Genomic DNA, 24200 nt, shown 5'->3' on the forward strand with positions numbered 1-24200 from the left:
TCCCTCTGCACCGTAGCATGCTGCAGTTTTTCGCCATGTAATCCTTGTCCTTGCACTGTGAAAGTCTCTCCAAAATCCAGGAACTCATTGCCTGACAGCACTGTGGGTGTACCTACACCACATGGAACATATCAGTTCAAGAAAGCAGCTTACTACCACTTCTGAAGTGCAATTAGGGATGGGCAACAAATGCTGGCATAGCCGGCAATGCCCACAATCCATGAAGGAATAATTAGAAAAGAAATCTACACCTGGAACAATTAATCTTTCTTTCCTCCCTTTCGATCTTCACAGATTTGTTGCACAATTCCCAATGTGATTTTTCAGCCTGTTTCCATATAGAAACCAACATGTTTCCATCCCTCTACACTAGATATAGGCACCAACCTGTGAACGTAAGGGGAGATCAAGATAGAATTGTAGACTTAAAGCTTTGAATTCATCACTTTTTGGCCAATCCTCAATGATTTCCTCATCTGCAATGACAAAGTGATCCAAGGCTTTGAGAGAACAGATGTTGTTGACAATGTTATGCCGATATTTTGGGGCAAGGCTGACTGGGGTGTCAAACAGGGTCAGAACAATGAGGTCTGGGCAGGAGTACAGGGGTACAACATTGTTCATGCGTCCAATGATGTTGTCATGGAGATAAAGAATTTGCAGAGACTTCATATTACACCAAAAGTCTTCATCTGGGAGATCGGAAATCTAGTAATAGGGGAAAAAATAAACAAAACATTTATATTAGTACATTGTAGCCAATTGCAGGACTCTGGAGAAAGAGTGGGGAGTGGAAATAATACTTAACAATTCTCTGTAGTTTTGTTATAGAATTGAATTAATTATGCCATCAATTTAATAAACTATTTGTATCTTTCCAAGACCAGTTTAAACTATTGTCCTAACTTGGAGAGAGAAGAAAATCTCACAACTCACCAATCACTCACCTAGAATGATAGAATCATCGAAAAACTACAGCACAAACAGGCCCTTCGGCCCATAGTTGAACCGATCATATCTCTACCTACTAGGCTTACCTATAACCCTCATTAAGTCCCATGTACTCATCCAGAAGTCTCTTAAAAGACCCTATCGAATTTGCCTCCACCACCATCGATGGCAGCCGATTCCACTCACCCACCACCCTCTGAGTGAAAAACTTACCTCATAGAACATAGAACATTACAGTGCAGAACAGGCCCTTCGGCCCACGATGTTGCGCCGACCAGCTTTTTAAAAAAAAACACTAACCCACTAATCTAAACCAATCCCATTTCGTCCATAAACCTATCCACAGATCTCTTAAACGCCCCCAAACTAGGCGCATTTACAACTGCAGCTGGCAGGGCATTCCAGTCCCTCACCACCCTCTGGGTAAAGAACCTACCCCTGACATCAGCCCTATAACTACCCCCCCTTAATTTAAAGTCGTGCCCCCTCGTGCTAGCTTTCTCCATCCTAGGAAAAAGGCTATCACTATCCACCCTGTCTAAACCTCTAATCATCTTATATGTTTCAATAAGGTCCCCTCTTAGCCGCCTTCTTTCCAGCGAAAACAACCCCAAATCTCTCAGTCTCTCCTCATAGGATCTCCTCTCCATACCAGGCAACATCCTGGTAAACCTCCTCTGCACCCTCTCCAAAGCCTCTACATCCTTCCTGTAATGTGGGGACCAGAACTGCACACAATACTCCAAGTGCGGCTGCACCAGAGTTGTGTACAGTTGCATCATGACGCTGCAACTCCTAAATTCAATCCCCCTACCAATAAACGCCAAGACACCGTATGCCTTCTTAACAACCTTATCTACTTGATTCCCAACTTTCAGGGATCTATGTACACATACACCTAGATCCCTCTGTTCATCCACACTATTCAAAGTCCTCCCGTTAGCCCTATACTCAACACATCTGTTATTCCTACCGAAATGAATTACCTCACACTTCTCCACATTAAACTCCATCCGCCACCTCTCGGCCCAGCTCTGCAACCTTTCTAAGTCACCCTGCAAACTATGACACCCTTCCTCACAATCTACCACACCTCCGACTTTGGTGTCATCAGCAAACTTACTAATCCACCCAACTATACCCTCATCCAGATCATTAATAAAAATTACAAACAGCAGTGGCCCCAAAACAGATCCCTGAGGCACACCACTCGTAACCGAACTCCATGACAAATATTTACCATCAACCACCACCCTCTGTCTCCTATCTGCTAGCCAATTCCTGATCCAATTACCTAGATCACCCCCAATCCCTCTGACATCTCCTCTGTACCTACTCCCCAGCACCTTAAACCTGTGTCCTCTTGTGGCAGCCATTTCAGCCCTGGGGAAAAGCCACTGAGAGTCCACCTGATCAATACCTCTCATCATCTTACAGCCCTCTATCAAGTCCCCTCTCATCCTTCGTCTCTCTCAACCTATCCTCATAAGGCATGCCACCCAATCCAGGTAACATCCTTGTAAATCTGCTCGCCTATTTGATACCTCTGGGCATCAGTCCTCGGGACCTGCTGTTTTCATGTCTTTCTAGCCAAACAGGACCATCTCTCTCACTGGACAACATGCTCTCACTTCCCAAATTCCCAAAGATAAGCATTCATCCTTGCTCCATTCAGACAAAGCTGCACCTTTGAGCTATTTGCTTTGCACATTTACTAAATCTCTTGCATTTATACCATCTGTGACTTCAGTGTCTTAGAATCATAGAGATCCTTCGACCCATTGAGTCTGCACCGACACATTAAAAACACCTGAATTCCCACCTAATCCCATCTGCCAGCACTTGGTCCATAGCTCTGAATGTTATGATGTGCCAAGTGCTAATTTTAAAGGATGTGAAGCAACCTGCCTCCACACCCTCCAGGCAGCATGTTCCAAACTGTCATCACCCTCTGGACAAAAAAAACTTTTCCTCAGATCCCCCTAAACTCCTTTCCCTCACCTTGAGCCTATGTCCATAGAAATGAGAGTAAGAATTTTCACAACACGAGGTTAAAGTCCAACTGGTTTATTTGGTAGCAAACACCACTAGCTTTCGGGGCTTTGCCCCTTCTTCAGGTGAGTCATCATAGAAACTAGAAGCAGGAGTAGGCCATTCGGCCTTTCTAGCCTGCTCTGCCATTCACAATGATTGTGGCTGATCATCAAGTTCAATATCTGCTCCCCCCTTCCTCCATATCCCTTGATCCCTCAACTCCAAGAGCAATCTGATTGGGCTTCTGCTGTTTCAGTCTCCATTTCAGAGTCGGAGATCTCATAAAAACATATAAGGGAATAGATAACATAGAAGCAGGGAAGATGTTTCCATGTGCAGGTGAAACTAGAACTAGGGGGCATAGCCTCAAAACAAGGGGGAGCTGATTTAGGACTGAATTGAGGATGAACTCCTTCACACAAACGATTGTGAATCTATGGAATTCCCTGCCCAGTGAAGCAGTTGAGGCTCCCTCATTGAATGTTTTTAAGGCAAGGATAGATAAATTTTTGAACAGGAAAGGAATTAAGGGTTATGGTGAGCAGGCGGGTAAGTGGAACTGAGTCCACAAAAAGATCAGCCATGGGATCTTATTGAATGGTGGAGCAGGTTCGAGGGGCCAGATGGTCTCCTCCTGCTCCTAGTTCTTATGTTCTTGTATGGCACCTGGGGCCTCCTGGTGGTGGAGGTGTTTTATCCTCTATCTGTGTACTCAGATACCAATGGCATATTCACCGAGTTGTCTACTTCTGTTGACAGCTCTCAGCATTTCAGGTGGTCTACATGTTTTCTTTGTACTGTGCTCCAACTTTCACCGTAAGAACACTGGCCCTGTTTCGAAGAGAATTGTTCCTGGTGTCTATTGGGAGCTGCCTCCAGAATTTTGAACTAAGACCATGTTTCCCTCTGAAAAAACTCTATCCACTTTTATTTTATCATGGCCCCTTTTTTGGGCTTCTTGCTTCTCTTCTACTCTTCCACTTCGGTTTGGGAATGTAAGACTCAGCCTGATCCTGGAGGCACCTGCCCATTAGTAACTTGGCAAGAAGTCTCACAACACCAGATTAAAGTCCAACACCGGCATCTCCAGATCATTAGTAACTTGGCCAGGGCTTGTGCAGGTCAGTGGGACGAGGCAAAAAATGGTTTGGCACAGGCAGGAAGGGCCAAAAGGCCTGTTTCTGAGCTGTAATTTTCTATGGTTCTATGACTACACCTGTAACTGAAAAGAAAATGTGCCAGTCTAGAGTCTATAGATCCCCTGGTCTGTTTTTCAATTCCCCTTTTAAAGATTTTGATAGCGTGTTCTGCTAGTCCATTCAATGATGGGTAGTAAGGGGCTGAGCAGACATGTCATATTCCAATTGTTTCCGTAAATGTCTTCAATTCCCTACTGGTAAACGGCCTTCGTTGTCTGTCATTAAAACTTCTGGCGTTCCACGATGAAGATAGATTGCGGTTGTTTCTCTGTCATGCTTTGTGATGTGATGGACATCATCCAGTGTACCTTCATCCATTTAGAATGGGTGTCAATAAACAATACAAACATGGAGCCCATGAATGGTCCTGCAAATTCCGCATGTATCCTAACCCATGGCTTTCCTGGCCATTCACAGGGATGTAAGGAAGCTACTGGTTTTCTATGCACATTCGAGATGTTTGTACCATTTTCTCTTTGTCCCTATCAATTCCAGGCCACCAAATGTAGCTTCTCGACAACATTTTCATTTTTGAAACACCTGGATAGCCATTATGCAGCTGTTGAAGGATAGGCCTTTGAGCAAGATGTGGGATAACTACCTGGCTGCCCCGCAGGATAATGCTATCTTCTATGCTGAGTTTTGGATATTTTGTCACATACAGCTTCAAGTCTCATATCGGACATTCCTGCAGTCCTCCATTTAACATCACGTAGCTTAGTTTTGCTAACGTAGGGTCATTTTGAGTCCAAGTTTTTATTTGATTTGCTGAAATTGGCAAAGTGTCCATAAAATTTAATGTCATCACTATTTCATCCATTTTCACTAATGATGGAAAGCTTGTAGGCAAAGGTATCACATGGTCATGCCTTAAAAAAATCTCAGTCGATCATCTGGGTCCATGTAAATGCTGGCTTTGACCCCTTTTATTTTTCCCAAGGCCTGTCTTGAAAACCCTTGGGCACTTTCTTATTATCTTATATTCTTGCTGCAACTGTACAGGGTACTGGTGAGGCCGCAGCTGGAGTACTGTGTGCAGTTTTGGTCGCCGCACTTGCGCAAGGATATATTGGCCTTGGAGGGAGTGCAGAGGAGGTTCACTAGGCTGATACCGGAGATGAGGGGGTTGGACTATGAAGAGAGACTAAATGGGCTGGGTCTGTACTTGTTGGAGTTTAGAAGGATGAGGGGGGGATCTTATAGAGACGTATAAGATAATGAAAGGGAAGGATAGGGTAAAGGTAGAGAGATTCTTCCCACTTAGAAAGGATAGTAGGACTAGAGGGCACAGCCTCAAGATAAGAGGGGGGCGGTTTAGGTCAGAGTTGAGGAGGAACTTCTTCACTCAAAGGGTGGTGAATCTCTGGAATTCTCTGCCTGTTGAAGTGGTGGAGGCTACCTCGCTAAATATACTTAAATCACGGGTAAATAGGTTTTTGATAGACAAGGGAATTAAGGGTTATGGGGAGAAAGCAGGAAAGTGGAACTGATCCACTTCAGATCAGTCATGATCTTATTGAATGGCGGGGCAGGCTCGAAGGGCTGGATGGCCTACTCCTATTTCTTATGTTCTCATATTTTTATGTTCTTATATAAGTTTCCAGTGCCCATTTTTAAAATTTTCCTCCAATTCAACAGGACTTTTTTTTGTAACCAGTCCCTTCCCAAAAGGTTGGGGCCTGGCACTTGTACCACTATCAATGGTAGTTGAACTGTTTGCTGCCCATATGTGACTGGGGTTACCGTGATCCCTATTACTTGTAACGCCTCTCCCATAAATTGCCAAAAAGTGTCCTTTAACTTGAATGTAGAAATATTCAATCATAAACTTCTAAATCCCGTACAATGCTGCTGCCTCGTATCCACCTCCATATCCAACGGGCACCCATTCATTTGGAGCTATAATTTAGTAATGCTCATTCCTCCACTTCAGCCTGACTTATCTGGTACGTTCTGTTTTGGGGTGCCTTCACCGTTCGATATAGGCATTTGCATGCTCTGTTTGTTTTGTTAATCTTCCTTGGAGCAGGCTCCCTTGTAGCGTGCACAGTGCTGTTGTGCTGGCCACTCCCCAAACTGTGGACTCTCTCACAGCCAGTGTTGGGATTTCTTGCTTGCTTGTTTTTCCTTGCCCAAGATCGGGTTTCGCAAGTATGTTCAGTGGAAACATGGGTCTGCGGTAGGGGACTTGCCTGATCCTATGAATGCTACTCCCTAAAGACCCTGGCAGCTCTTGGGCCCCTTTCTCCGCATGCTCCCAAACTAAGGCCAGCTCTGTGGAATTTTTAAAATCTAGGTTTGCTCTGTCAAAGGCATTCTTCGGGTTGCTGGATCACTTATGCCATGAAACGGTCACTCAGCATTTCCGGTAAAGCTGCTCCAAATTCGCAATGCTCCGCCGGTTTTCTTAGTCACATCAGGAATTCCGTTACTGGTTCTCCTACAAATCTAGCGGCTGTACTGAACCTGTACTATTGCAAGATCATGGGAGGTTTAGGATCATAATGTTTTGCCACCATTTCTACAAACTCATCAAGGGTCTTGAATTATGGCGTTTCCAGATATGTCAGACTTTCTCTAATACTGAATGTTGCAGCCCCATGCACTGCAATTGAATGACCCTTTACTGAGTATCTCCTTCTATTTTGTTTGCTCAAAAGACAAAGGGTGGTGGTGGAGGAAAAATTTTCAGACTGGAGGCCAGTTACCAGCGGTGTACCACAGGGATCAATGCTGGGTCCTCTGCTATTTGTGATTTTTATCAATGACTTGGAAGAGGTGGGTTAGTAAATTTGCTGATGACACCAAAATTGGTGGAGTCGTGGATGAGGCGGAGGGTTCTTGTAGGCTGCAAAGAAACGTTGATAGGCTGCAGAGCTGGGCCGAAAAGTGGCAGATGGAGTTTAACCCTGATAAGTGCGAGGTGATTCGTTTTGGTAGAACAAACTTGAATGAGGGTTACAGGGTCAATGGCAGGGTTCTGAGGAATGTGGAGGAACAGAGGGATCTTGGGGCTCATATCCACAGATCTCTGAAGGTTGCCACTCAGTGGATAGAAACGTGAAGAAGGCTTATATAGTGTGTTAGTGTTTATTAACAGGGAGTTTGAGTTTCAGAGCCATGAGGTTATGCTGCAACTATACAGGACCTTGGTGAGACTACATTTGGAATATTGTATGCAGTTCTAGTCACCTCACTATAAGAAGGATGTGGAAGCATTGGAGAGAGTGCAGCGGAGATTTACCAGGATGCTGCCTGGTTTGGAGGGTAGATCTTATGGGGAAAGATTGAGGGAGCTGGGAATTTTCTCTTTCGGAGGAGAATGAGAGGCGACTTAATAGAAGTTTATAAGATGATGAGGGGGATAGATAGAGTGGACGTTAAGAGACTATTTCCTCAGGTGGATGTAGCTGTTTCTAGGGGGCATAACTATAAGGTTCATGGTGGGAGATTTAGGAGGGATGTCAGAAGTAGGTTAGAACATAGAACATAGAACACTACAGCACAAACAGGCCCTTCGGCCCACAAGTTGCGCCGATCACATCATCACCTACCAACCTACAGACCTATCTATAACCCTCAATCTCATTAAACCCCATATACTCATCCAGAAGTCTTTTAAAAGACCCCAGCGAGTTCGCCTCCACCACCACTGACGGCAGCCGATTCCATTCACTCACCACCCTCTGAGTGAAAAACTTACCCCTAACATCACTTCTGAACCTCCCTCCCCGCACCTTAAATCTGTGTCCTCTCGTAGCGACCATTTCAAACCGGGGAAATAGCCTCTGAGAGTCCACCCTATCTATTCCTCTCAACATTTTGTAAACTTCTATCAGGTCGCCTCTCAACCTTCGTCTCTCCAGGGAAAAGAGTCCCAGCTCCCTCAACCTAACTTCATAAGGCATGCCTCCCAGTCCAGGCAACATCCTTGTAAATCTCCTCTGCACCCTTTCAATAGCTTCTACATCCTTCCTATAGTGAGGCGACCAGAACTGCGCACAATACTCCAAATGAGGCCTGACAAGGGTCTTATAAAGTTCCAGCATTACCTCCCGACTCCTAAACTCAATCCCTCGATTAATGAAGGCCAGTACACCATACGCCTTCTTGACCACCTCCTCCACCTGCGAGGTTCTTTACTCAGAGAATGGTTGGGGTGCGGAATGCACTGCCTGCTGTGATAGTGGAGTCAGACACTTTAGGAACTTTCAAGCGGTTATTGGATAGGCACACGGAGCATACCAAAATGATAGGGAGTGGGATAGCTTGGTCTTGGGTTTGGACATATCTTAGCACAACATGGAGGGCTGAAGGGCTGGACTGTGCTGTACTGTGCTGTACTGTCTCTGTTCTATGTTCTAAGAAGCACCTCATTCTCTTAGAATATTGTGGCCATTCCTCAATACTTCATGATTGGCTCCAATTTTCTTACAAAAATGGTCATTAATATAGTAACTCCAAGAGTCTGCTGTGAAGGAACCATGCTTTAATTGCACAAATTAAAATAAACAATAACCACAAGCCTGTGGTGAACATAATAGGTCCCAAATGGGAGTAAAAGGTTAATGGACTCTCTCAAGGTCCTGCTTGGTATATGAGCTCCACCTGGTGGCTAATTACCAGTCCTCAGGGAGATTATATTTACAGAATCACAGAATACTGCAGTACAGAAGAGACTTTTGGCCCATTGAGTCTGCACCAACACATTAAATACCCTCACCTCCCCACATAATCCCAGTTGTTAGCACTTGGCCCATAATCTTGAACGTTATGGCATGCCAAATATTCATCCAGGTACTTTTTAAAGAATGTGAGGCATTCTGCCTCCAGCACCCTCCCAGGTAGTGCATTCCAGACCTTTAAGTAAAAAGGTTTTTCCTCAAATCCCTCCTAAACCTCCCACTCCTCACTTTTAACTTGTATTCCCTCGTAACTGATTCTTCAACGAACTATCCACGCTGTCTATGCCCCTCAATCTTGTACACCTCGATTTGGTCGCCCCCTTAGTCTTCTCTGCTCCAACAAAAACAACCCAAGCCTATCGAACCCCTCTTCATAACTTAAATTTTCCACCCCAGGTAGCATCCTGATAAATCTCCTCTGCACACTCTCCAGTGCATTCACGTCTTTCCTAGAATGTGGTGACCAGAACTGCACACAGTATTCCAGCAGTGGCCTCACCAAAGTTCTATAGAACTCCATCATAATCTCTCTGCTTTTGTAATCTATGCCTCAATTGACAAAGGCGAGTGTGCCATATGCCTTTTTCACCATCCTATTAACCTGCGTTTCCGCCTTCACAGAGAGTATTCAATGAGCCCAACTGGGAGGTCAATTAATGATTCCCCATGCAGATCATGGGGGTTATCACAGGAACCAACTAGGGATTAGGCTATGTTAGATTTAGCATTATTTAATGAGAAAGGGCTAATTAATAACGTTACTGTAAATGAGCTTTTAAGAAATGGTGATCATAATATGAAAAGGTTTTATATTAAGTTTCAAAGTGATATGAATCATTTTGATTTGGGAAGGTGGTAGCGTAATGGTATTGTCAACGGACTATTCCAGAGACCCCGGGCAAAATCTAGTGACCCGGGTTCAAACCCCACCAAGATAGGTGGTGGAATTTGAATTCTATAGAATTCTGGAATTAAAAGCCTTCTGATGACCATGAAACCATTGTCAATTGTCGTAAAGACCCACCTGGTTCAATAATGTCCTTTAGGGAAGGAAGTCTGCCATCCTTACCTGGTCTGGCCAATATGTGACTCCAGATCCACAACAATATGACTGACTCTCAAATGCCCACTGAAATGGAGGGCAATTAGGGAAGGGCAATAAATGATGGCCCCAGCCAGCGATGCCCACATCCCGTAAATAAATAAAAATAAACAAAGGATATTATGAAGGTATGAGGGGCAATTTTCCTATGGTGTATTGGGAAAACACAATTAAAAATTTTGATGGTAATCAGGCAATGCTTAGTATTTGAAGAATGACATATTTTACAACAAATCGAAATTGACCTAAGACAGAAAAACCCAACATAAAACATGAATCAATCATGGCTAACAAAAGATTACATTAGGTCTAAAGAAGCAGCTTATATGTTGCCACAAAAATTGGTAAACCCGAGGATTGGGAACAATTGGGACCACAAAACTAGGCTTGTACTCGTTAGAGTTTAGAAGAATGAGGGGAGATCTCATTGAGACGTATAAGATGATGAATGGGATGGATAGGATAGAGGTGGAAAGACTCTTCCCGCTCAAAAAAGACAGTAGGACTAGGGGGCACAGCCTCAAGATAAAGGGGGGGCAGTTCAGAACGGAGTTGAGGAGGAACTTCTTCACTCAAAGGGTGGTGAATCTCTGGAATTCTCTGCCCGTTGAAGTGGTGGAGGCTGCCTCGCTAAATATTTTTAAGAAGCGGGTTGATGGGTTTTTGATAAGAGAGGGGATTAAGGGTTATGGGGAGAGGGCGGGAAAGTGGAACTGAGCCACGACAGATCAGCCATGATCTTATTGAATGGCGGGGCAGGCTCGAAGGGCCAGATGGCCTACTCCTGCTCCTATTTCTTATGTTCTTATGTTCTTAAATGTTCACAACCTATATAAATTATTTGGATGTGGGAACCAAATGTACTAATTCAAAATTTGCTGATGATACAAAACCAATGGGAGCAACTAAGTTGTGAGGGGGTTTCAAGTGGATTTCTAAAGGCTAAGTAAATAGGCAAGAGGATGACAGATGCAGTATAATATCAACGAGTGTGAAGTTATCCGCTTTGGTTAATAAAAATCCGAAATTGGATATATCTTAATCTAGTGCTTCCAGGTTTGAAAATATTTCTTGATGGCAACACTAACTGCTGGAGACTCTCTCTACTCCTCCAGTGATCCACATGTTTATGAATGATCTATGCCTCCATGTCTACTAGATACGATAAAGGTCCAGTCACAGACACAATAATTCCAGGGATCTAACTTGATATTATGTCAAAAATTGACTTAATTTGGGTTTTTTTATTGTTGTAGTGGTGATGGTTCATTGAGGAGGCCTTGAAGCTTGTATTTAAACATAAACACCTTTATTGGTAGGCCTTAACTATGAACGGTTCCAAATATGGTTTTGCATGGTGCTCTTCCACACAGGGTTTGCGGCTTTTCCATTCATGTGACCATTACAGCGATTTTGTTTTGACATTGTGGGCAGAATTTTCTGGCCTTGCTCGTCCCAGGGCTGGCAATTCCCGCCCGAGGTCAACAAATCTTTGCACGGTCTGCCCCCGCCCATTATGATCCCTGTGGCAGGCAGGACAGGAAAATTTCATCATAATCTCAGTTTCTTTCTCTGTCCAAATTGCTGATTTTGCTGTCAATTTCAGTGCTATTCTCTCTTCACTTAATTTCACATTGTCAAACTTCCTCTTCAAGCTCTAATTCTCCTGATGCAATTCTTCACCTGACTTCTTCTCATTTTCTGATTAGTTTTTCATAGAGTTCAGTTTACTTTACACTGTCTCATTAAATTCTCTTTCTTAGCTTAATTTTGTAAAGTTTTGCAACTTTTTTAAAAATTTGGTGTGTGTCATTTCATCTTATTGTTTTTAGTGTCTTCTCTAGAGATTTAATAGTCATAGGATTCTTTCGTAGATAGAATCCCTACAGTGCAGAGGAGGACATTCGGCCCATCGAGCTTCCACCAACAATAATTCCATCCAGCCCCAATCCTGATGGCCCCATGTCTTTACTCTGCTAGTCACCCGGACACTAAGGGGAAATTTAGCAAGGCCAGTCAATCTAACCCACATATCTTTGAAGCGTGGGAGGAACCAGAGCACCCGAAGGAACCCCACGCAGACAAAGGGAGAATGGGCAAACTCCACACAGATAGTCACACAAGGCTGGATTCAAACTTGGGTCCCTTGTGGTGCAGCAACTCCCGTCTTTTTTTTAAACTTAAGTTCAACTTTGTTTACAATTAAAGTCACAGCTGTTGCTGACCAGTAACACACAGTTTCTTAGTTAGAGCCTGGGCGAGACTGCACCTGGAATATTATGTATAGCTTTGGTCTCTGTATCAGAGGACTGATTCCTGGGATGGCAGGATTGTTCTATGAGGAGAGTTTGAGTTCTTTGAGAAGGTGACAAAGAGGTGGATGAGGTAAAGCAGTTGATGTGGTGTATATGGATTTCAGTAAAGTGTTTGATAAGGTTCCCCACGGTAGGCTATTGCAGAAAATACGGAGGCATGGGATTGAGGGTGATTTAGCGGTTTGGATCAGAAATTAGCTAGCTATAAGAATGATGTGGAGATGTCGGCGTTGGACTGGGGTAAACACAGTAAGAAATCTTACAACATCAGGTTAAAGTCCAACAGGTTTATTTGGTAGCAAAAGCCACTAGCTTTCGAAGCACTGGCTTCTATGTTCACTGGCTGCCCTTCATCAGGTGAGTAGCATGTAAAGGCACAAACTCAATTTACAGAATAATGATTGGAATGCAATTCTTTACAGCTAATCAAGTCTTAAAGGTTCAGACAATGTGATGGAGAGAGTGTTAAGCACAGATTAAAGAGATGTGTACTGTCTCCAGACAGGACAGTTAGTGAGATTTTGCAAGTCCGGACAAGATAGCGTGACATGAACCCAAGATCCTGGTTGAGGCCATCCTCATTTGTGCGGAACTTGGCTATCAGTCTCTGCTCAGCAACTCCGCACTGTCGCGTGTCGTGAAGGCTGCCTTGGAGAATGCTTACCCAAAGATCTGGACTTGCAAAATCTCACTAACTGTCCTGTATGAAGACAATAAACATCTCTTTAACCTCTGCTTAACAGTAAGAGCCTTCTTCTTCGGATGATGGCTAGCCCGAGGAGACATATCTTTAAACTGAGGGGTGATAGATATAAGACAGATGTCAGAGGTAGTTCTTTACTCAGAGAGTAGTAAGGGCATGGAATGCCCTGCCTGCAACAGCAGTGGACTCGCCAACATTAAGGGCATTTAAATGGTCATTGGATAAACACATGGATGATATTGGAATAGTGCAGGTTAGATGGGCTTTAGATTGGCTTTCACAGGTTGGCGCAACATCAAGGGCCAAATGTTCCATGTTCTAAAACAGAATGTTTCCCCTTGTTGCTGGGTCTAGAACCAGGGGGCAGTCTCAGAATAAGGCAGAGATGGGAAGGAATTTTTTCACTCAGTGTGGTGAATCTTTGGAATCCTCTACCCCATGGGGTGGTGGAAGCTCAATCATTGAATTGCTCATGGCAGAAATAGATTTGTAGGTACTAATGCATCAAGGAATATGGGGATTGTGGGAAAAATGATCAGCTATGGTGTATTTGAATGGTGGAGCAGGTGCAACAGCGTAAACGATCAGTAGCAGCTGAGCTGAGTCTGGGGTAGAGGCAGAGTTGGGTGATGCTACAGAATTGGAATTAGGTGGTCTTAATATTTGGATGGATATATGGTTTGAAGTTCATCTCAGAGTAAAATATTGTGAGGTCAAAAGTTGTGAAGAATGTCATTATCTCATTCAACCTGAGAGAGTTCCAGGGAGAGGGACGGAGCCTGGAGGGAAAAGACTTTGTGGCAAGGACTGAAGACTTTTTTCTTCCCAGTAACTGGATAGAGGACATGTCTGCTCATTCAGTACTGGATGGACAGTCTGGCAGGTTAGGGATTGTGATGGAGTGGAGAGTGGTGGTGGAATAGAGGCAGCTTTCATCAGCATGCATGGAAAAGCTCATGTGTTTGTGGAACATTTTATAGAGCTCCTCAGGGTAATATCCTAGGCCCAATCATCTTCAATTGCTTCATCTTCCATCATAAGTCAGAAATGGGAATGTTCACTGAAGATTCCATAATTCCTCAGATACTGAAACAGTCTGTGGCCGTATACAACAAGGCCCATACAATTTTCAGGCTTGAGCTGATACATGGCACCTCACATTCACCTCTCACCAATGCCAGGCAATAATTATCTCTAGCAAGAGAAAATCTAAATATCTCCCAATGACATTCAATGGCATCATCGAATCCCTCAGTATCAACATCTGTGAACAATGACAGTTTTTTTGGTGCATGACTCCTAGTTTCATTTCCAAGGTTTAAAATGATAACAACTTCCAGTAAATTAGCACTAACTAATTCACATGCAATAATGTGCTATCTCTTTGGTGAATTGCACTGCAATCCTTCACAGTCGCTCGGTCAATATCCTGGAATTCCCTCCCTCACGGCATTGTGGGTTCATCCACAGCACATGGACTGCAGTGATTCAAGAAGGCAGCTCACCACCACCTTCTCAAGGGTAAGTAGGGATGGGCAATTAATGCAGGCCAGCCGGCAACACCCATGTCCCACAGATGAACAAAAAAAAACTCTAGCTACACAAGTGGGATTTGTTTTCAGAAAAGTTACACTTTGCTTTGAGTGAAAAATATTTTCTCATTTCAGTAACTACACATAAATAATCAGCATGGAGTATATAACAGCAAAGTAATTTACAGCAGATGCTGGAGGTCTGAAATATAAACAGAAAGTGCACTCAGAAAGCCAGGCAGCATCTGTGGAGAGAGAAACAGATTTAAGGCATCTGTTCTCCAATCTCAATAGTCCTGATGGCGAATCACTAATGCCTGTTTCTTTCTGCACAGATGCAGCCAGATATGCTGAGCATTTCCAACACTTCCCGCTTCTATTGGAATAAAAATAACACTTCTTGTGAGCCCGCCAAAAAACAGTCAGACTTTTGTGAGCTTCTCATTCCCCTTCAGTAAGAAACCCAGCAGCAACAGCCCGAGATCTGCTTCAGCACAACATTAAACACAAATAAACAAAGGAAAAGTTAAAATATGAAGAAAACACTCACTCAGTCACACTCATTCACTTATTGTTAAATGTTAAGCTAATTAGGACAAAGAACAAAGAACAGTACAGCACAGGAAACAGGCCCTTCGGCCCTCCAAGCCTGCGCTGCTCATGCTTCCAACTAGACTATTCATTTGTATCCCTCCATTCCCAGTCTGTGACTATCCAGATAAGTCTTAAATGATCCCAGCATGTCCACCTCTACCACCTTGCTTGTCAGCGCACTCCAGGCCCCAACCACCCTCTGTGTAAAATACATCCCTCTGACATCTGTGTTAAACCTTGCCCCCCTCACCTTGAACCTGTGACCCCTTGTGTTCGTCACCTCCGACCTGGGAAAAAGTTTCCCACTGTTCACCCTATCTATGCCCTTCATAATTTTATATACCTCTATTAGGTCGCACCTCATCCTCCGTCTTTCCAGGGAGAACAACCCAAGTCTACCCAATCTCTCCTTATAGCTAAGACCCTCCATACCAGGCAACATCCTGGTAAATCTTTTCTCTACCCTCTCCAAAGCCTCCACATCCTTCTGGTAGTGCGGCGACCAGAACTGAGCATATATCCCAAGTGTGGCCTAACTAAGGTTCTATGAAGCTGCAACATGACTTGACAATTTTTAAGCTCAATGCCCTGGCCGATGAAGGCAAGCATGCCGTATGCCTTCGTGACTACCTTCTCCACCTGCATTGCCAGTTTCAGTGACCTGTGTACCTGTACACCCAGGTCCCTTTGCCTATCAATACTCTTAAGGGTTCTGCCATTTACTGTATATTTCATATTTGTATTAGACTTTCCAAAATGCATTACATAGAACATAACAGCGCAGAACAGGCCCTTCGGCCCACGATGTTGCGCCGACCAGTTAAAAAACAATGACCCTCTAACCTAAACCAATCCCCTTTCATCCATAAACCTATCCACGGATCTCTTAAACGCCCCCAAACTAGGCACATTTACAACTGCAGCAGGCAGGGCATTCCGATCCCTCACCACCCTCTGGGTAAAGAACCTACCCCTGACATCCGTCCTATAACTACCCCCCCTTAATTTAAAGCCATGCCCCCTCGTGCTAGCTTTCACCATCTGAGGAAAAAGGCTATCACTATCCACCCTATCTAAACCTCTAATCATCTTATATGTTTCAATAAGATCCCCTCTTAGCCGCCTTCTTTCCAGCGAAAACAACCCCAAATCCCTCAGTCTCTCCTCATAGGACCTCCCCTCCATACCAGGCAGCATCCTGGTAAACCTCCTCTGCACCTTCTCCAAAGCCTCCACATCCTTCCTATAATGTGGGGACCAGAACTGCACACAATACTCCAAGTGCGGCCGCACCAGAGTTGTGTACAGTTGCAACATGACGCTGCGACTCCTAAATTCAATCCCCCTACCAATAAACACCAAGACACCGTATGCCTTCTTAACAACCTTATCTACTTGATTCCCAACTTTCAGGGATCTATGTACACATACACCTAGATCCCTCTGTTCATCCACACTATTCAGAGTCCTCCCGTTAGCCCTATACCCGGCACATCTGTTATTCCTACCAAAGTGAATTACCTCACACTTCTCCGCATTAAACTCCATCCGCCACCTCTCGGCCCAGCTCTGCAACCTGTCTAAGTCTCCCTGCAAACTATGACACCCTTCCTCACAATCTACCACACCTCCGACTTTGGTGTCATCAGCAAATTTACTAATCCACCCAACTATACCCTCATCCAGATCATTAATAAAAATTACAAACAGCAGTGGCCCCAAAACAGATCCCTGAGGCACACCACTCGTAACTGAACTCCATGATGAATACTTACCATCAACCACCACCCTCTGTCTCCTATCTGCTAGCCAATTCCTGATCCAATTTCCTAGATTACCCTCAATCCCATACATCTGCATTTTCTGCAGAAGCCTACTATGGTGAACCTTATCAAACGCCTTACTAAAATCCATATATACCACGTCAACTGCCTTACCCCCATCCACCTCTTTGGTCACTTTCTTAAAAAACTCAATAAGGTTAGTAAGGTACGACCTACCCCCTACAAAACCATGCTGACTATCTCCAATCAATTCATTACTCTCCAACTATAAATCCTATCCCTAATAATTTTTTCTAAAACCTTGCCCACAACAGAAGTAAGACTCACCGGTCTATAATTCCCGGGGAAGTCTCTGTTCCCCTTCTTAAACAATGGGACAACATTCGCTATCCTACAATCTTCCGGTACTATACCTGAGACCAACGACGACCTGATGATCAGAGCCAGAGGCTCTGCAATCACCTCTCTTGCCTCCCAGAGAATCCTAGGGTAAATCCCGTCCAGACCAGGGGACTTATCTATTTTCAAACCCTCAAGAATATCCAGCACATCCCCCTTATCAACTGCAATACTGTCTAGTTTACACCCCTGCAACCCAGTGTTCTCCTCAGCTACATTCATGTCCCCCTGCATGAACACCGAAGAGAAATATTGGTTCAATGCCTCTCCAATCTCTTCCAGTTCCACACACAACTTCCCTCTGCTGTCTGTAACTGGCCCTAATCTTGCCCTAACCAACCTTCTGTTCTTAACATACCTATAGAACACCTTAGGATTCTCCTTAATCCTATCAGCCAAAGTCTTCTCATGTCCTCTTTTAGCCCTTCTTAACTCACTCTTCAACTCCCTCCTAGCCAATCTAAAGCTTTCTAGTGCACTACCTGAGCCCTCAAGTCTCATCCGAACATAAGCCTCCTTTTTCTTTTTAACCAACAAATCAACTTTTTTAGTGCACCACGGTTCCCTAGCTCTACCAATTCCTCCTTGCCTGACAGGGACATACCTATCAAGGACTCGCAGTAGCTGCTCCTTGAAAAAACTCCACATTTCGGACGTTCCCAGTCCCTATAGTCTCCTAGTCCAACCTATGCATCCTAATTCTCTCCTAATAGCCTCATAATTACCCTTCCCCCAGCTAAAACTACTGACCCGAGGTTCATGCCTATCCCTTTCCATCACTAAGGTGAACGTAACCGAATTGTGGTCACTATCACCAAAATGCACACCAACTTCCAAGTCTAGCACCTGGTCTGGCTCATTTCCCAGCACCAAATCCAATAAAGCCTCACCTCTAGTTGGCCTATCTACATACTGAGTCAAAAAACCTTCCTGCACGCTTTGTACAAAAACTGACCCCTCTAACGAGCTAGAGCTATAGCAATTCCAATCAATATTAGTAAAGTTAAAGTCCCCCATAACAATTACCCTATTACTTTCACTCCTAACCAGGATCGTCTCCGCAATCCTTTCCTCAACCTCTCTAGAACTTTTAGGAGGTCTATAAAAGACTCCCAACAGGGTGACCTCTCCTCTCCTATTTCTAATCTCCGCCCATACTACCTCAACAGACAAGTCCTCATCAAACTTCCTCTCTGACACTGTGATACAGTCCTTGACTAATAATGCTACCCCTCCCCCCCTTCTACCTCCTTCTCTACTCCGACTAAAGCATTTGAACCCCGGAACCTGCAACGACCATTCCTGACCCTGCTCTATCCATGTCTCTGAAATGGCCACAACATCAAATTACCTCACATTTGTCCAGATTAAACTCCATCTGCCATCTCTCCATCCAAATCTCCGACTGATCTATATCCTGCTGTATCTTTTGATGGTCCTCATTGCTATCTACAAATCCACCAACCTTTGTGTCGTCCACAAATTTACTAATCAATCCAGTTACATTTTCCTCCAAATCATTTATATACATCACAAACAGCAACAGTCCCAGCACTGATCCCTGAGGGACAACCACTTATCACACTAATGCCAAAATAACAAATTACTGGGATCTAGTTTGAATTCATATTATACCTTGGGGCTTATGATCTGATTCGTATAATCCAACAGTCAACACACAAACACGCTCACCCACACAGTCAAACAAATTCACTTACACACGTGCACTCACACACTCACTCAGATTCACTCACTTACTCACTAACACACACCCACTCTTTCATAGGCACACAGTCATTCACTCTCATACTCACTCTGATATTCACCCTCACACTCTCTCATGCACACTCACTCTGTCACTCTCTCACATGCACGCACACACTTATTCACTCTCTCATTCATTTCACACTCACACCCTCACACAAACTCTCATTCTTGCACATGCACACTTTCTCACACTCACTCATAGGAGCATAGAAACAGGAGTAGGCCATTCAGCCCATCGAGCCTGCTTTGCCATTCAATACTGATCAGACATTTCAATGCCTTTACACCCACTTCTCCCATTGCCATTTATGTTATTGTTAATCAGAAGTCTATCAAACTCTACCTCAAACATACTCAATGATTGAACTCCCACAGCTCTCTGCAATAGAGAATTTCAAAGATTCACAACTCTCTGTGTAAAGTAACTTTGCCTTATCTCAGTCCTAAGTTTCTTTCCTTTTATTTTGAAATTATGTCTCTGTTTCTAGACTCCCCAGCCAAGGAAAATATCTTACTCACATCTACTCTGTCTATTCCTTTAAGTATTTTGTAGGTTTCAATGAGATCGCCTCTTCGAAACTCTAGAGAATATATGTCCAGTTTGCCCAATTTGTCTTCATAAGACAGTCCCGCCAACTCTAGAACAAATTTGGGCAATCTTTGTTGCACTCCCTCCATGGCAATAACATTCCTTCTGGGGTAAAGCAACCAAAACTACACAGTGCTCCACGTTCACAAGGAACGCAATAAGTCTCACTCAATAGCTCTTACTCTGCACTTCTTAGTAGTTGCACCATTTCTGGACTGATCTGTCAGAGTCTGAAATTTACAGTTGTGTGATATTTGTTTCCTTGAACACAGATTCCATCACTTACATGGTTTCCATGGAGATCCAGCTCGATTAAATTGGGACAGTTTATGAGAGCATCAAATTTAGTGATGTAGTTCTCGGACAGGATGCAAACCTTCAGCGCAGAACAGTTAGGCAAACAGCCCAGGTTTTTCAGAAAACGTCCTGATAGGTTTACCACTACAATTTCCTCCAGTTTCTTCTCTTTGAATATATTGTACATCTCTCCACAAGACACGATTAATGATTTTGAAGGAGACAGGAGATGACTTCTGTCTACCTTACGCCTCACACCTGTGGCGATCTGCAAAATATACAAAACCATCAAACAGAGAAAGTGGAAAGGATATTATTATGATCAGGACAAAGGGAAAGATTATTGAGCAGATTTCTGCATAAATCGAGTATAAAAGTTTGAGTGTTATGGTAAGGTTGTATGAGGCATTGGTGAGGCCGAATTTAGAGTATTGTGTACAGTTTTGGTCACTTAGTTACAGGAAGGATGTAAATAAGGTTGAAAGAGTGCAAGAGAAGGTTCACAAAGATGTTGCCAGGACTTGAGAAGCTGAGTTACAAAGAGAGATTGAATAGGTTAGGACTTTATTCCCTGGAGCGCAGAAGAATGAGGGGAAATTTGATAGAGGTGTATAAGATTTTGATGAGTATAGATAGAGTGAATGCAAGCAGGCTTTTTCCACTGAGGCTAAGGGAGAAAAAAAAACAGAGGACGTGGGTTAAGAGTGAAAGGAGAAAAGTTTAAAGGGAATATTAGGGGAGGATTCTTCACGCAGAGAGCGGTGGGAGTGTGGAATGAGCTGCCAGATAAAGTGGTAAATGCAGGGTCACTTTTAACATTTAAGAAAAACTTGGACAGGTTCATGGATGACAGGGGTGTGGAGGGATATGGTCCAAGTGCAGGTCAGTGGGACTAGGCAAAAAATGGTTCAGCACAGACAAGAGGGGCCAAAAGGCCTGTTTCTGAGCTGTAATTTTCTATCGTTCTAAATATCTCCCTTCTCCCTTTCTCTTTTATGTCAAGGAGGTTGAATATCTTGTCAAAAGAAAAAAGGAAGCGTATGTAAGGATGAAAAAACAAGATTCAGTTGGATCACTTGAGGGTTACAAGGTAGCTAGGAATGAGTTAAAAAAGGGCTTAGGAGAGGTAGGAAGGGATAATGAGAAGGCCTTGGTGAGTCAGATCAAGGCTTTTTACTCTTATGTGAGAAATAAAAGAATGACCAGAGTGAGGTTAGAGCCAGTCAAGGATAGTAGTGGGAACTTGTGCATGGAGTCAGAAGAGGTAGGTGACGCGTTGAATGAATACTTTTCTTCACTGGTCACAGGAGAAAGGCCATGTTTTTGAGGATGAGAGTGTGATACAGGCTGATAGGATGGAGGAGGTAGATGTTCTGAGGGAAGATGTATTAGCAATTTTGAAAAATCTGAGGATCGATAAGTCCCCTGAGAATTAGGATACATCCTAGGATACTTTGGCAGATGGAATACAATGTTGGCAAGTGTGAGGTTATCCACTTTGGCAGGAAAAATAGTAGAAAGGACTACTACTTACAGGGAGAAAAGCTGCAGCATGCTACGGTGCAGAGGGACCTGGGGGTCCATGTGCATGAGTCGCAAAGACCCAGCCTACAGGTGCAGCAGGTGGTCAGGAAGGCTGGCCTTCATAGCGAGGGGGATTGAATATAAAAGTAGGGAGGTCTTGCTGCAACTGTACAGGGCACTGGTGAGGTCGCAGCGGGAGTACTGTGTGCAGTTTTGGTCGCCGCACTTGCGCAAGGATATTTTGGCCTTGGAGGGAGTGCAGAGGAGGTTCACTAGGCTGATACCGGAGTTGAGGGGGTTGAGCTATGAGGAGAGGCTGAATAGACTGGGCTTGTACTCGTTAGAGTTTAGAAGGATGAGGGGGGGATCTCATTGAGGCGTATAAGATGATGAAAGGGATGGATAGGGTAGAGTGGAGAGGTTCTTCCCACTCAGAAAGGACAGCAGGGCTAGAGGGCACAGCCTCAAGATAAGGCGGGGGGCAGTTTAGAACAGAGTTGAGGAGGAACTTCTTCACTCAAAGGGTGGTGAATCTCTGGAATTCTCTGCCCGTTGAAGTGGTGGAGGCTACCTCGCTAAATATATTTAAGACGCGGGTAGATAGGTTTTTGGTAGGCAAGGGGATTAAGGGTTATGGGGAGAAAGCGGGAAAGTGGAACTGAGCCACTTCAGATCAGCCATGATCTTATTGAATGGCGGGGCAGGCTCAAAGGGTTAGATGGCCTACTCCTGCTCCTATTTCTTATGTTCTTATGTTCTTGGGAGGCAAGGGATGAGAATGCAGAGTTTTGAGCTTTAATCTTTGAGTCCATGGGGATTGTAAAACACAAAGAAATCCCACAACACCAGTTTAAAGTCCAAACAGGTTTATTTGTAGCAAACACAGCAAGCTTTCGGGACAGCCTGTCCCTTCGTCAGGTGTGTGGGAGTTCTGGTCGTAAAAATGACACAAAGACACAAACTCAATTTACATGCATAATGATTGGAATGTGAGTCTTTACAGCTAATCAATTCTTAAAGGTACAGACAATGTGAGTGGAAAGAGCTTTAAGCACAGGTTAAAGAGATGTGTCTTGTTGCCAGGCATGACAGTTAGTGAGATTTTGCAATTCCAGGCAAGTTATGGGAGTTACAGATAGTGTGACATGAACCCAAGATCCCGGTTGAGGCCGTTCTCATGTGTGCAGAACTTAGCTATCAGTTTCTGCTCAGCGACTGCGCTGTCATGTGTCCTGAAGGCTGCCTTGGAGAACGCTTACCTGAAGATCAGAGGCCAAATGCCACAACTGCTAAAGTGTTCCCCAACAGGAAGAGAACACTCCTGCATGGTGATTGTCAAGCGATGTTCATTCATCCATTGTCGTAGCGTCTGCACGGTCTCCCCAATGTACCATGCTTCGGAACCTCCTTTCCTGCAGTGCATCAGGTAGACAACGTTCGCCGAGTTGCAAGAGTATGTACCGTGTACCTGGTGGATGGTGTTCTCACGTGAGATGATGGCATCCTTATCGATGATCCAGCATGTCTTACAAAGTTTACTGTGGTAGGATTGTGTGGTGTTATGGTCATTGTTCTCCTGAAGGCTGGGTAGTTTGCTGCGAACAATGGTCTGTTTGAGGTTGCGTGGTTGTTTGAAGGCAAGAAGTGGGGGTGTGGGGATGGCCCTGGCGAGATGTTCGTCTTCATCAATGAGATGATGAAGACTTCGGAGAAGATGTCATAGCCTCTCCGCTGAGAAGTACTGGACGACAAAGGGTACTCTGTACACCATGTCCCGTGTTCGTCTTCTGAGGAGGTCGGAGCGGTTTTTGGCTGTGGCGCGTCAGAACTGTCGATCAATGAGTCGAGCACCATATCCTGTTCTTATGAGGGCATCTTTCAGTGTCTGGAGGTGTCTGTTACAATCCTCTTCATCTGAGCAGATCCTGTGTATACGGAGGGCTTGTCCGTAGCGGATGGCTTCTTTAACATATTTAGGGTGGAAGCTGGAGAAGTGGAGCATTGCGAGATTATCCGTGGGCTTGCGGTACAGTGAGGTGCTGAGATGACCATTCTTAATGGAGATGCGTGTGTCCAAGAATGTAACCGATTCCGGAGAGTAGTCCATGGTGAGTCTGATGCTGGGATGGAACTTGTTGATGTCATCATGTAGTTGTTTCAGTGATTGTTCCCCATGAGTCCAAAGAAAGAAAATGTCATCGATGTATCTAGTGTATAGCATCAGTTGAAGGTTCTGTGTGGTGAGGAAGTCTTGTTCAAACCTGTACGTGAAGATGTTGGCATATTGAGATGCGTATTTGATCCCCATGGCTGTTCCACAGAGTCGCTGAGCAGAAACTGATAGCCAAGTTCCGCACACAAGAACAGCCTCAACCAGGATCTTGGGTTCATGTCACACTACCTGTAACTCCCATAACTTGCCTGGAATTGCAAAATCTCACTAACTGTACTGCCTGGAAACAATACACATCTCTTTAACCTGTGCTTAAAGCTCTTTCCACTCACATTGTCTGTACCTTTAAGAATTGATTAGCTGTAAAGACTCACATTCCAATCATTATGCATGTAAATTGAGTTTGTGTCTTTGTGTCATTTTTACGACCAGAACTCCCACACACCTGACGAAGGGACAGGCTGTCCCGAAAGCTTGCTGTGTTTGCTACAAATAAACCTGTTTGGACTTTAAACTGGTGTTGTGGGACTTCTTTGTGTTTTACCTCAGTCC

At 44.2% G+C, this 24200-nt stretch overlaps 2 protein-coding genes across 2 annotated transcripts in view; one reads left to right on the plus strand and one right to left on the minus strand.

The window, feature by feature from the left end:
- Nucleotides 1-20240, minus strand: part of LOC145348244 (leucine-rich repeat and IQ domain-containing protein 3-like) — a 77098-nt gene extending 56858 nt beyond the window's left edge. The window contains exons 1-2 of the mRNA XM_080196445.1: nucleotides 19941-20240; nucleotides 388-708 (exon numbers count right to left, since the gene is read on the minus strand). Of these exons, the coding sequence (XP_080052571.1) occupies nucleotides 388-708; nucleotides 19941-20240 (621 nt within the window). The remainder of the gene's footprint in view (nucleotides 1-387; nucleotides 709-19940) is intronic.
- Nucleotides 20241-23147: 2907 nt separating this feature from the next.
- rnpc3 (RNA-binding region (RNP1, RRM) containing 3) overlaps nucleotides 23148-24200 on the plus strand; it is a 39245-nt gene continuing 38192 nt past the window's right edge. Inside the window, exon 1 of the mRNA XM_080196447.1 lies at nucleotides 23148-23191. Coding sequence (XP_080052573.1) covers nucleotides 23148-23191 — 44 coding nt within the window. The remainder of the gene's footprint in view (nucleotides 23192-24200) is intronic.

This window comes from Carcharhinus amblyrhynchos, chromosome 9 (assembly GCF_965287045.1).
Source record: "Carcharhinus amblyrhynchos chromosome 9, sCarAmb.v2.hapA, whole genome shotgun sequence".
Lineage (NCBI taxonomy): Eukaryota > Metazoa > Chordata > Chondrichthyes > Carcharhiniformes > Carcharhinidae > Carcharhinus > Carcharhinus amblyrhynchos.